This window comes from Vidua chalybeata, chromosome 10 (assembly GCF_026979565.1).
Source record: "Vidua chalybeata isolate OUT-0048 chromosome 10, bVidCha1 merged haplotype, whole genome shotgun sequence".
In the NCBI taxonomy this organism is placed as follows: Eukaryota; Metazoa; Chordata; class Aves; order Passeriformes; family Viduidae; genus Vidua; species Vidua chalybeata.
Genome location: NC_071539.1, coordinates 9,854,380 through 9,868,303, shown reverse-complemented (window position 1 = coordinate 9,868,303; position 13,924 = coordinate 9,854,380). Strand labels below are relative to the sequence as shown.

The following is a 13,924-nucleotide window of genomic DNA, read 5'->3' as shown; positions in this document are numbered from 1 at the left end:
AGGTGATCAGAAAACCGCTGTATTTCCAATCAGTTTCTCTCACACACTCTGGTAATGTAAAGTACCTGGGACAAGCTGTAGAGGTAGGAAAATTCTGCTTTGGCAATCACAGGAAGCAGGATCCATCACAGTGATACTTCTTTGCATTGATGCATTTATCTGAAGTTTTATCTGGATTAGCAAATGGTGAGATCAGGATGTTCATGGAGCCTGTCTTTAGCAATCAGTAAGTGCAGGTTTTTCTTCACTCTTGGAAGAAAAGGGGAAAAAAGAGGGAAATGTTTTCTTTTTCACAAAAGTAGAAAAGTAGGGCAAAGACCTCAAACTGCTTTCTGTCATAAAAAAAATAAAACTATTCTAGATACGCAATGCAAACGTATTGCTGACTTCTACAATTTTGTAGTTTTAACTCCACTAATATAGCTGTCGGAAACATTCATTTAAAGTGCTGATTTTTCAAAATCAGGTTTGGACAAGTTGAAGCTGAGGTCATGTTTGAGCCTGATACCAGCTGGAAAGAAGCAGTTGGTGTTTGTGTATTGAGGGGCAGGGATGTGATTTTTAATTTATTTATTTTTTAAAATTTTATTGGTGAATGGACTAGGGATTTCATTATGTTCATTAACTTTTTGTATTGGTGGATTAGAAGTTGCCACGACTTTCATGCTTTCTTACCTGTGTGCACCCTGCTGAATTTTATATCCATCATAGCCCCTGCTGTAGTGAGCTTTTGTCATACCTGGAGGTTGGGTAATGCTTCTATCAGAACTCAGAGCTGGGTGTGTCAGGAAGTGGGGTCTGTGGGAAATGCTCTTTGGAATTTATAAGCAGCAGCTTTCCTTGACCTTTAAAGAAAAAAGAACCCTTTGCAACTGCATTATTTATTACAGTGCAGCTTGTGAAGGAGAGTAATGCTTGTGGATATTTTGTGCCCATAGACTGGTAATTTTGTGCCCATACACTGGAACTGTCCAAGAAAAAATATTGATTCTTCAAGTATTAACATTTGGTCGGTGTTTTGGTTAAACTTCTTTAACCAAAACAACCTTGCCAAGCAAGAAACTTAGTGAAGTTCTAAGGCAGCTTTACTGAATCTTTCTTTTTTCCCCTCCCTTCAGACTTGTCACGGAACAGACTGTCGGAGCTTCCAGCAGAAGCCTGCCACTTTGTCTCCCTCGAGACTCTTAATCTGTACCAGAACTGCATTCGATATATCCCAGAGACTGTTTTGAACTTACAGTCTCTAACATTTCTAAATATCAGGTAACAGTTGTCTTACCAATTCTGCTTTTAGCATGAGGAAAGCTTTTGCACTCAGCTCAAACATACTCCTTTGTGACAGAGCATGGCCACTTATCAGAGCACCTGAAAGGGCGCAAAAACCTCACATTGCTCCACACTGAGGTCAAAAGCCTCTGATTAGCCTTGATACTTGATATTCAGAGTTTGTTCACACATAACTAGATAAGTAATGAAGAACAGCCTTGTGGAAGCACTTTTGTAATTTCATAAAAACTGATTTGATCATCTAAATGGAGTGTTCTTTTTGTATGTGTCTTTTATTGCATGAATATTTCTCATTAGACTTACGGTTATTTTGTTTTCTTTCTGTCCAAAAGTCGAAACCAGCTTTCAACATTGCCAGTACACCTCTGTAGTCTACCACTAAAAGTTTTGATAGCAAGTAATAATAAACTGGTTTCAATACCTGAAGAAATTGGACAGCTCAGACAGCTGACAGAGCTTGTGAGTATACACTTGATTTCTAACTATTACTGTTCTGCTCTTGGCCTAAGGATGATCTGCCACAGTATCTCTAACTGTGTTTGGTTTTGTATAGAAATGTTAGAAAAGGGTTTTAAATACCCTGAGATTTTAGAAGAATTTTCTGTGAGGGAAAGATGCACTGGAGAACCTGATCCATGCCAATTTAAATGTCTTCCCTATTCTAGAAAGGAAGGCCTGATGGAATTAGAGTTCTTGCTATGTTTGTTTCTGACAGAAAGCTTTTATGTAGCAAATTATGCTGTCTGATATACTATGGAGTAACTTGAAATAAATTTCTACATCTGAATGCTTAGTCTTTTAAAGCTTTTATTTTCCTTTGTGTTTAAAATGAGAACAATGCTTCATGTCAGCAGTGAGATTGAATGAATATACTGATCTGAGGTGTTATATAAATAGCTGTCTTTTTCTTTCAGTCCCTAAATACACCTGCATATTTTGTCAACAGAGACTTAGACAGTGATAACTCATTCTTTGCTCTTCTTTGTAGGATGTGAGCTGTAATGAAATACAGACAATACCTCCACAGATCGGCAATTTGGAGTCCTTGCGAGACCTAAATGTCAGAAGAAATAATTTGGTGCGTTTACCTGAAGGTGAGAAAACGGCTCTCCACTATAACAGCAGAAACTTCAAACACTTCTCTGTTTTCAGTTCCTTTTTCTTCCTCTGAGAGCTAGAAGCAGCTTAATTGTTTTGTGAAACACATATTTTTGTACCCTTGCTTTTTCTTACACTTTTAATCTTCTGAATTGTATGTTTGTTTTCTATCTCTAGAGCTTGCTGAGTTGCCTTTGATTCGATTAGATTTCTCCTGCAATAAAATAACAACAATACCAGTTTGTTATAGGAACCTCAGACACCTTCAGACCATCATGTTAGAAAACAACCCTCTCCAGTCCCCCCCTGCACAGGTAAACTGGTAAACTGCGGCTAAAAAACAGATGACTATAGTTCAGCTAACAAGGGCACTATGTTATAAATTGAAGGATTATATTTCATACTTGTTATTTAAAAACAAGAGAACTTTAAATACATTCTATTGTCTACAAGTGTTAAATATGTAGCACAGCTTGAAAAATCCCTTTTCTTCTCTTTACTGTATTAATAGTCTCTGCTGTGAAATATTACAAAAAATTCACTAATGTTGGCTTGAATATTTCTGCTTTCAGCATAGGAGAGAGGAAACTTTTCTTAGGCAAGACTAATTTTCTGTCACTCAAATGTAAACATTTTGACTGAGGCCTCAGTGCTGCAGTTTGCTGATCCACTTTGCATCAGAGTACTCAAATTGGCTTTTGAGCTATAAACTGCAATATTGTTAATGACTAATTTGATTTTCAGTGTGCTTATACAAGCCCCTGAGTATTACAGGTTCTACTGTGAGCTGCTGCATCAGAGTCAAGAGGGGCACTTGCTGAAACTTGTAGTTTCAGTAGGGTTTTGCTTTCCTTGTGAAAGCAGAGACAGCTGTTACTGCCTTCATTGACTATAAATTTGAGCTGGCTTTGGCAGTCTGCCACTGCCATTCAAATATGGGCATGGGTGGGATGCATCTGTTCTGATGCCAAGGGTATAAATTCTGGTACTTGTAAATGCTCATGTCTTGTTTGCATGATGAAATTTCAGCATCCAGCTGACAGAGTTGCCTGCAGACCAGATGTACTTGGAGGACAGCTTCCATTTGTCTACCTCAGGCATCCCATGATGCTCCACTATAGCTGTTCCTCTAAAATGCAGTGATACTAGAATAAAAGATATATTGGCTCATTAATTATTATTCCTAATTGCATCTTGAATGTCTGTAGTGTACTTTGAAAATATATTGTCAAATTATACTTACTTGATTTTTTAATTTTTTTAAGATATGTATAAAAGGAAAAATTCATATATTTAAATACCTGAACATAGAAGCATGCAAGATAGCTCCAGACTTGCCTGATTATGATAGGAGACCCATGGGATTTGGATCATGGTAAGTTTTTCACAAACCACATTCCCAGTTTTAATGGCATTCAGGAAAATTCTGTCAGTCCACCTTGAGTTTATTAAAAAAAAAAAAAAAAAACAGATCAAGGATTGTTCTTTGGCAAGTGCATTGAGGAGGCTTTGAAAAATATTGTTTATGGTATTTCATGGTGCATTCTAGTACGGTACCAGTGTGTAAGAACTGAGAACTGGTTCAGGAGATGACCTGGGCAGTGTCATGGGAAAGGCAGTGTCAGAGCTGATATGCAGTAAAAAGAGAATAATAATAAACAATACAGGGGGTATGCTCCCGTGTTGTTAACATCTATGTTCAATTTACAAGATCTTAATATTTTCCACAGACTTACTGAATCATATCCCAGCTGTGATTTTTAACCTTTTGTACAGAATTTTATAACGGCTGTGCTCAAACCACAGGTGTAAATGCTGATCTCCACCCCGTTAGTAAACTGTTATTTCTGGCAAGCTTTCACTTGGCACTGCTGCTTGGCATTGTAACACAAATATTGGAACAGTCAGCCATATCAGCTGCTAAATTAAGATGTCTAGCAAAAAGCAGAAGTTAAGTTTTATTTCTGTTATGTGATGCAGAAGAAAGGGAGTCAGTGAAGTATGAAACTGAATATATATAAAAATTCCTTCAGTCATCTTTGAAGGTGGTAATAATGTGTGGAAGAGTAAGTTGCTGCTTTTTTTACTGCTGCCTTAGCAGCAATAAAACACAAATCAGGGGGCTTTGTGAAGAAATCATCATGAATCAGATTTATGAAGAAGAACTTGCATGAGGGACTGACAGAGTGATTCCTCATCAGCACTGAATGTCATAAGTTACTGTTCTAGATGAGGTCAGGATATGAACATGTCAAGGGTTAATCAATTTCCAATACAAGCTGGTGCAGCTGATTTCTGCATAATACTGAGGATACTGTCCTTTTCCTGAAAGGAAAAGGCTCTACATGAAAAAATGTCATGATCTGTTTAGTTCTAACATAGTTTGTTAATTTTTAAGAGAAATTCAAAATCAAGTGGGCTGTATGCTTACTGATTGTTGTCTGTAGTTGTATATTGCTCTGGAAATTTTCATAAATTGTTTTTGTGAAATGAGAAGAATTAATGTATTTTAATCATAGCTTAAAATTGTAAATGTAAAAACAAGGGCAGAACTAGTTGAGGATGCTTTCTCTAGAATTTTTACTAGAGTCAGCAGTATGAAATGAGCTTCAACTGGCTTTGCCTTAGCTGTGTTTCTATACCCAAGAGGAGATAAGAGTTGGTAGAATTATCTGTTGTTACTGTGCTGTTTAGGGCATTTAGTGTCGCAGGTGATTCCTTCCATCTTCATGTAGCTATGGAAGAACTGTCAGTGGAGCAGAGCACATATTAGGAGAAAATTGTAGTATGATCCAGAGAAAGAGAAAATCCCCAGTCATTATATTTTTATGTAATTTTAGATGAAAGAAATAAAATCCTTCAGCTGTGATACAGTTTATATTTCCAGGCAAGGCACAAGAGCTTTGTGTTTGTTATCTTCAAAGGTGACCAATAGAAATGAAGTATCAATCAGTCCTCCTAGACCTTTGTTGCTGGTTTATCTGATCAACTTGGTGTAATGCCCTGAAGGTTGAGAGTCTGAACGGTAGAAACTCTTAAAGTTTAAGGATGTCTGTGTCATGCTGTCAGTTCACATTTGTTCACACATTTTTAATAAGCAAGGCTGTTGATACTGCTAGTAGAACAAGATGCTCTGAAACATCGTGGCAGGACAACTGTTTAACCAGACTGAATCTCTATGCTTCAGTCCTTTTCTAACCATAAACTATGTGAAATGTATCTTGTAGCAAGTTTTGTTCAGCTGCAGCAAGCCAGTCTCATTTGCAGCAGTGAAAGTCAGAGCAGCTCAGGTTGGTGCTGGAGGGAATGAGATTGAGAGGAGGCAGAGCTGTTGAAGCTGTGTAGCAGTTGTTGGCAGACTGGCATAGTCTGGAGCTAGAAGGTTTAAAATACCAATACTCACAGGTGAACCAGTGTAGTGAATATTCTGGGACTTGGGCAACTGTTCTTGCTTACAGGAGGTAAAGATGCAGGTTTTAGTGTGACATGGAAATGGCAGCAAGTGTTGTCTTTCATTGTTGGTCTTAGCAGGCATTTGACTTCTCATCCTTTGATTTCAAGCCTTACACAGCTTCCTGTAAGCTGTAGTTGCCCCAAAATGGTCTGATCTCTCCAAATGCCTAATGGTTGTTCCTTGTGGCTTGTTGGTCAGGGAGGAATAAAAATCTCAAGTCTCAGCTGATTTTAGGATGGCTGCTGTATGATTATAAATGTGTAAGGTGTGTAGCATTGGATAGGTGGGTTTAGTTGTGAGAGCTGGGAAGACTGATAGCAGCTTTCTTGTTAAAAAAGAGAAGTCCTGGGCACAGTGTTTATGTATTTTTGAGCTTCCAGTTAACTTTAGTGTTAGATGTAAAGCTTTTCAAATTCTTTGACTGAAAAGGGAGGCTAAAAGAAAATTTGTATCAAAACACTTCCTCATTTTTGAGCTCCTTAATTTGCAGTAATTGTTCAATTTACAACAGGGTGCTCAGGAGATGCTGAAAATATTGATTCATTTAAAATGGAATTCTACTGCAGATGGATTTTTTTCTTTGACCCATGTTTTAAAATTATATGTAAGTTCTATGAACTGTTAGTATAATTATGGTTCTCTTGTCAGTTATTCAAATTCAAATAGCTCTTTAACTACATTGGGTGCCTTCATAGTCATTCGTTTTTCTTCTTACCCAGAAGAAGGGAGTTGGTTTTTTCTTTGGCTCTTTTTCTTTCTGATGGTTTATTATGCAGATGATCTTTCTGTTCAAATACAGGGCCATAAAAGTGAATTTGAGTTAATCAAAACTCATGCAGATGCAAGAGCTTGTCTTTTAGTCTACATCTGATTAGAAACAGATGCATAGCTTAATGGGTCTCATCTGTAGCCTCCATCCCTCCTGGTACTTCTTCGCTATTTCATGTCTATCTGAAAACTAAAACAGGCCTTGATAGTAGTCTGTCAGTCTTCTATTAAAATAATAATAATAATAATAATAATAATAATAATAATAATAATAATAATAATAATAGAAAATAAGTATTTCCTGAAAGTGGAATTTCAGAGGGAGCAGCAACTTGAGAGCAATGCCAGTGAGAAAATGACCTGCAATTTAGTTAGGATGGGGTGAAGCAATTAGCTTCCTGAAATTCATTCTTCCTTGTGCATTATGTAGTAATTACTGCTGCAGTTCTCCCTGGGGCATCGAGTGCCAATAGGACAGTTGAGCCATTGTGAAATGCCATCTGCAGTGAATCAGACAAGTCCCATTGTCTCTTTTACTGTAGCTATCCGCAGCAGTTGCCAGAGTTGACATCTGTGATGGCTATACTGCTGAATTACATACTTTCTAAGCCCAGAAATTTAAAGAACTGTATGCCTGTTTGGTTATATGTATTGTAACACTGGGCACATGTCTAATGCCTTTGTCTAGATGTGTCATTGACAAAGCTCTGTAAATGAAAACTGTACTTCTACAGTTATTACATTATGATATATCTGTATAATACTGTTCAGCTTACTGCAGTTTCTTATGTAATTATGACACAGAAGACATTTATGTAAAACATGCTGCAAACTTTTGAGTAGAAGTAGTATATTCTGTATTTTTTGTGATTTTGTACATATTTATGCTTATTTATGTAAAAGTTTGACAGTGGTTTTCAACCCAAACATATGAGTAGTAGAAAATGAAAGTTTGACTTGCTAAACAAAGAAATATGAGACCAGTTTGCTTTGTCATAATTTCTCTTTAGGAAGTGTTTGACGGGTGGATCTATTCTTTGAATCAGCTTACCTCTGAGGGCCAGGCAGGGGCAGGTGACAGCTGAGTGACAAGGATGGTGAGCTGTCAGCACATGTCTCCTGCTCTATTGTAGCAAGTGCAGTGTGAGGTTTTCAGACATGCTGAGCTTGTGAACACGCTGCCAGTGTGCCTGGTGACTTATTCTGCTGTTGTTCTGTAATGGTGAGAAGCTTTTGGTGGTGTTTCTATCACAGTAACTAAAACTGTGTGTTTGACAGCCACGAGGAGCTCTATTCCAGTCGTCCATATGGAGCACTCGATTCTGGCTTCAATAGTGTGGACAGCGGAGACAAAAGATGGTCAGGGAATGAAGTAAGTGTTGCAGGTTTATTTTTGTTGAGTGCAGTATTGTACAGTAAAGATAACTAAATGTGTGCATATGGAAGCACATTCCATAGGTAACATGCATGTTCTGGTGTGCAGGTTGCCTTGAGCCAATATGACTTGTTTTATTGGAGAAAAAACAAGGTTAATTTTGTATGGGATAGACCCCAGGTTGGAAGTATTAACATAAATGTATAAAACAGTGCATGAGAGGTTAATTTACTGGAGCATAAAAAAATGAGAAAAATAGGGTTCCTCATTTTAAAAACTTGGTAACAGTATCATATTACAATGCTGAGTCAACTGCAATTATTCATGAAAAGTTGTTTCAGTAAAATAAATCTGAACATGAAAATTTAGCTTTGGAAATCAGATGGAAATTTTGTCTTCTTCCTTTGTTTAAAACATTAAAATCTGTTTTACAAGGAGGAAAATAGGATCTCTTAGCAAAAAGATTGTCAATTATTATTGCCAGGAAGAAGTTCCCTTTTCCTCTTGAAGCAACTAGAAAATAGCCAAGACCTAAAGTGTCACAGTGAGCTATACTCCATACTTGCACTCCTAGCTTGATTTTAGAGAAGGTGCTAGGATTTTCCATCCTGGGATGTTTTCTGTCACGTGCAGATACTGCAACCAAAACTGTAGGCAGGTGGTTTCTAAAGAAAGCTCAACTACATGATTTTTTAAAACAATACATTATAGCTGTCTTTTGCTTTAAATTAGTGTTTTGTGGTTGTAAAACAGGGCAATTGAAATACAAATCAAGGACAAATCAAGAAGTAGTAGATTAGAAAATTATGTTTTTGAAGAAAAATGTTTCCAGACTTCACCATTTGTTTTCCAAAGCCAACAGATGAGTTCTCAGATCTCCCATTACGTGTGGCAGAGTTCACCAAAGAGCAGAGACTGAGAAGAGAAAGTCAGTACCAAGAAAACAGAGGGAATGCAGTTGTAATTAATGGTGGAGGTAAGTAGTGACCTTTGGCTAACTGTATTTATTGTCATCATTATTAAAGTTCCAAATTGTTTCCTACAGTTAGCTTGTTTAAAGAGGAAAAAAAACAGAAAAGGTCTACATGGAATTACACAGTGTTTTGAAAACTGTAAAAATACTGTTGTTTTAAGGATGTTAAAGGCAAAATCTGATAGCAGCAGAATTGGTATCTTCTTGAAAACTTTGTCAGCTTTTGCCTATGTCCTATGTTAAAGTCTCAACTGCTTCAAATGGTATTTTGGAATATTGAATTTCAGTGCATGGTGTTTTGCTGTTTGAGCTTCTGGGGAAAATTTACTGCAGTTGTAAATTGTCAGTGCTCTGTGCCGACTGCTCTCAGAACAGGATGAGCAATTTTGTCAGAGAATCTTACATTTCTGCCTGGTACTAGTGTCTCATTCCAGTTTAGGATTTTAATCCAAACTTTAATATCATCCAGGAGGGCCTGGAGTTTCTGAGTGGCAGTGCTTTGTTTTGCTTTCTCAGTTGGTGTCATGCAGTCTCACAGGATCACCTTCATAGTTGTTCAAGAGGTGATTGTGCTTTCCATGTCTCTTGATCTCCACTCCTCTTTCATTTTAACTTCCAGAAATCTGCTGCTACCAGTGTCTCCTTTTGTTTATATGCCTTACTTTTAACAATCTTTCAGACTTGTTTTTTCAGTCATTTCTTCTTCTCCATTGTTCTGCAATACTTATTATTAAATCTCATCTGCATATACGTTGATTCTTCTTCTTTTTCAGCTGCTCCCTGGTTTTCATTTTCCCTGATGGCTACAGTTAATTTTTTCTGCATGTTGCTCTTCCCAGCTACATCTAATCTCCTATGCCCAGCTTCCCATTTTTTCTTCTCTCTTCCCTCCTTCCTCCCCATCTTCATCTTTTGCCATCTTCTTTTCTTGGTCTTAGTCTTCTGTGCCACAATTTTTTGTTTTCTTTGCCACCTTCTAGAAATATATGAAACTTTGTAGTTAACTCACACTCTTTTCATACATTAATGGGGAAAAAATTCAGTTCAAACAGTTACATTCTGGCAGTTATAAGAATTGAAGACATGGTATCATGGGGAGCATTGGGCAGCCTTAATAACAGGTAGTGCTGCCAGTTCTGCCTCCAAGACTAACTTTATTTTGTTCTTTGGCATTTGTACACCAGGGATTTCAAAATGCCTAGCAGACTTTTAAGCTGGAGCATGATCAGTTCATGAGTAGGTGTATCTGAGAGGGGCACAAACCGTAGCATGTGGCTGTCAGACATCCAGATGCTTTGCAGTTTTGTGTTCCTAACACAGATACTAATATCTTTCACCTTTTTCTGTATTATTGTTGTTGTTATTATCATCATCATTGTTTAATAAGCAAGCCTAGAAATAAGAGAAGTTTGGGTTTTTTGGGCTTTTTTAAGATTTGAAACTGAGATGGAAATTTAATGAAGCCACAGTATATAGGAATGTAGTTTTGGATGGTTGTAGTAGCAGAGGGGGTGGCTTTGGCAGTAACAGTTGCTAGATTGTGTGGTGAGGCAAAGAGAAGTCTGTTTTAGACAAGCAGGAAAGGGGCGGGGGAGTAAAGAAGAATGCAAGAGTCTGGAGCAAGTTCAGGGAGAGTTCTAAGAAAAAATAAAATTCTAGTGCTCTGAAAGGGAACTTATACTTTCCCTTACATCCCCAGTGCAGTATTTTTCACCAGGGGTGCTTGCTCAGTGTCATGACTCTTAGAATCCCTGGGCAGAATATGAAAAAGCAGTGACAAGTGAAAAAATTGCCCTACATATCATCTCCCACACAAAGAAAAATCAATACCAGCCAAACTGTGCTGTTTCTTGCTCTCATTTCAATGATTCCTAATTTCTTTTTTCATTCTTCTTTAAAATAAAATTGCAGATGCCTTATATTGTTTTAGAGGAATTTTGTTTTCTGTAGTGTTGCTCATTATTTCCACATACACTTCTTATATTTATTGTGTTTCCATCCAGATAACTTAGACGTGCTGCTCTCTATTTTGTTGTAGTAGTAATACTAGTCAAAGGATCTGCTATATCCATTCTAATTGTTCTGACAGAACCAAGAGAAATTTTTCCAAAATATACACAGGTCATTGTACAGTCTTGATATTAGCTGAAATACTTTGATATATAATTTTTGGTTTTGAAAAGGAAATCACAGTATTTACTTTTTCAGTCACTGCAAAAGTATTTGCAGCCAGCAGTTTAAAACTACCTGCTTGATACATGTTCCTCGTTGCTTTTTAAAAGGCATAAATGTTACAATTATTTCAAAATTTGTTGATCTAATGTTAGTGGACCTGGCAAAATCCAAGAGCTTTCAGACTGAGCTTTCCCAGATGTCAGAAAAAGCAGGGCCTTAGTTCCTGACCATGCTGCATTGATGGGTTTTGTCCTGTCTCGTGGGTTATCTAATTGTGGGTGTTTTCTCTGTGTATGTTTGTCAAGTGGAACATGATCTCGATCAGATTGACTACATTGACAGCTGTGCCACGGAGGAGGAGGAGGAGGAGGTGAGGCAGCCCAAGTGCCAGGACTCCGACAGCCTCAGCTCCCAGTTCATGGCATACATCGACCAGCGGCGCATCTCCAATGAGGTGGTGCTTTTCCTTGTGTCCACTCGATTCACACGCCCCAGCAAAGCCCTTGTGAAAACTCTTCCCTGTTAAGTCATTTGGATGTTACACTTCTGGAGAGAGTCCTCAGAAAGTGAACTGATAGAAACAGATTTTTAGCCACATCATGTTTCCTTCTGTGTTCTGTCAGTCTTAATTAATACCCATGTACACACTTGCACAGTTCAGTGCCTCACTGTACAGACTACATGAATAACTTGTCTGAAAAAATCTTTGTGGCTGCTTTGCTTAAACAGTAACTATGGTGCTGTGATTCAGATGTGTCCTTTCAAAGTTCTGTGTGTTTTGAAGCAGAAAGATATTTGCTATTTGAAGAAAGAAAAAAAAAAGTGGATCTTTAGCTTTTATGTAGGAGCTCGGTCCCTATCTTGTGAACTTAATATTACTGTGTTTAAAATCAGTCACACAGATATGAGAGATGCATTCATTTTGCAAAGCTCATAAATTCAGTATCAGATCACAGAAGCTGAAGCATAGACACAAGAGCAAAACTTAGTTCTAAGTCAACTGTAGGCAATGCAACCCAAGGACTCCTTGCTATAGATAGGGAAAAGGCATTGGTCAGCATCACAACAGCTATTCCTTGGGGTCTGTCTAGTCATAAAAATTAAATTGCTTTTAGCTGAAGGAGTAGTTTCTCTAAAAATGCAGTCCAAAATACTCTACTGCTTAGGAAGGCTGACTGCAATATAGCAGCAGGCATGAGTGAAAATTGGCACGTTAATCTTGAAAAGTTTCTATTTTCTTATATTAATGGGTGTTAGTGGAAGTTTTTCAGTAACACCAAAGGCAATATGTCTCTTTTCCCAATAGGATAAATTATTTCATTGCTCAAATTAAACCTAAAGTGTTCTTATTAATCCCATGTTTTGCTTTCTTAGTTCTTCTGGGACCTGTCTTTAGAACGTCATAAAAGACCATCAGCTCCTTTATTCTGTATTTCTGAGAATTCAGTCTTCACTGCTCTACACTTGTAGAGTTAAATTCCAAAGAATGTATTTACCTTTCAGTACAAATTTTATACCTACATGAACTTCTCTGCATGATTCTTAATACTGGAGGTTTTAAACTCCTAAAGTTATCAGCAGGCATATTTAATCTTGAAACTATAATTTATTTAAATTGGAGAAAAAAAATAAGAGTGAGCTTGCTTGGTTGGAAATGAACATCCCTGACTTGTTTTGTTCTTCGTTGTCAGGTGTTTTAAATACCAGTAGTTACAGATGTAGCTCTACAAAGAGATTGTTTGGCATTAATGTGCAGTTTTCTGAATAAATTGCTAGCTTTGTCTTTTGTGGTTTTTTTGCTCAGAGCTCACCAGTAAAGCCTGTATCCATCAGAGAATTTCAGAGAACAGAGGATACAAGACGACATTTACATCAAAACAGGTAAAAATTACTGTGGCAACAATACTTTTATCCAGAATTTCATCATGAATGAGGAGCATGTATTTACTGAACATGTTTAGAAAATGGCATTGTTTTCTGTTGCTTCACCAGAAGTGTGCATGGCACTTTTTTGATAAGTTATTGCTTCAAATTAGGAATTGGAATTCTAATAATCACACTGAGCAAAAGGCAATGCTCAACTTAAAATCAGTTGGTTAAAGAAATCTGCATAATTAAAGTGCATATTTTTAAACTGATTTAATGTCTGCTTTTTGTGATTTAATTTTTGGTTTGACTGAATAGTTGATTTAAGCTGTAGTACATAGAGGACAAAAGGAATAAAGGTACTTTATTCCTTTCCTAATAAAGGTACTTTATTCCTTTTGGTACTCTATCCTTGCAGGAAGGATACAGATACTATGGAGTATCTGATGTGCCATGAGGACACATTCTTTGTTGACTCCTGCTGGTTTTGGTATTGTGGAAGATTCATTTCTTTTTAAAAGTACCTTTCTGGCCCATAATCATGAGGCTACATCAGCAGAAGGGGTAGAATGGAAATCAATTCTGAAAACAAGTTTCTTATTTTGATGAAGTATGCCCATACTCTTTAATGATTATTTTAATGATTATTGGAGAGAATGCTTATTTGTAAAATAAAGGTCAGAATTGGACAGAGTATCAATGAGGGGTGGCTAGGTTTCTGAAAAGAATTTGGGATGTCTAGTTAAAAAAAAAGAAGATAAGCAAATAAAAGATAAAAAACAAGCAAATTCTTGCAAATGAAAACTGATAGAACCTTTATTATACTACTGAAGCATTTCAGTATTCTGTGGAGTGAAAGTGAATTTGCAGGAACTCCAGAGAAAACCAGCCCAGTTGTACTTGGAATGTTTGGGGGGCAGGGGAGTGG

At 37.2% G+C, this 13,924-nt stretch overlaps 1 protein-coding gene across 8 annotated transcripts in view; it reads left to right on the top strand.

Annotated features, from left to right (window-relative positions):
- The window catches only part of LRCH3 (leucine rich repeats and calponin homology domain containing 3), a 61,453-nt gene that overhangs the window by 23,207 nt on the left and 24,322 nt on the right, over window positions 1–13,924 (top strand). For all 8 annotated transcript variants that reach the window (XM_053951511.1, XM_053951512.1, XM_053951514.1 and 5 more), the window contains exons 2-10: window positions 1,119–1,263; window positions 1,620–1,746; window positions 2,276–2,381; window positions 2,563–2,699; window positions 3,651–3,760; window positions 7,886–7,979; window positions 8,838–8,958; window positions 11,436–11,584; window positions 12,935–13,011. In XM_053951511.1, the coding sequence (XP_053807486.1) occupies window positions 1,119–1,263; window positions 1,620–1,746; window positions 2,276–2,381; window positions 2,563–2,699; window positions 3,651–3,760; window positions 7,886–7,979; window positions 8,838–8,958; window positions 11,436–11,584; window positions 12,935–13,011 (1,066 nt within the window). The remainder of the gene's footprint in view (window positions 1–1,118; window positions 1,264–1,619; window positions 1,747–2,275; window positions 2,382–2,562; window positions 2,700–3,650; window positions 3,761–7,885; window positions 7,980–8,837; window positions 8,959–11,435; window positions 11,585–12,934; window positions 13,012–13,924) is intronic.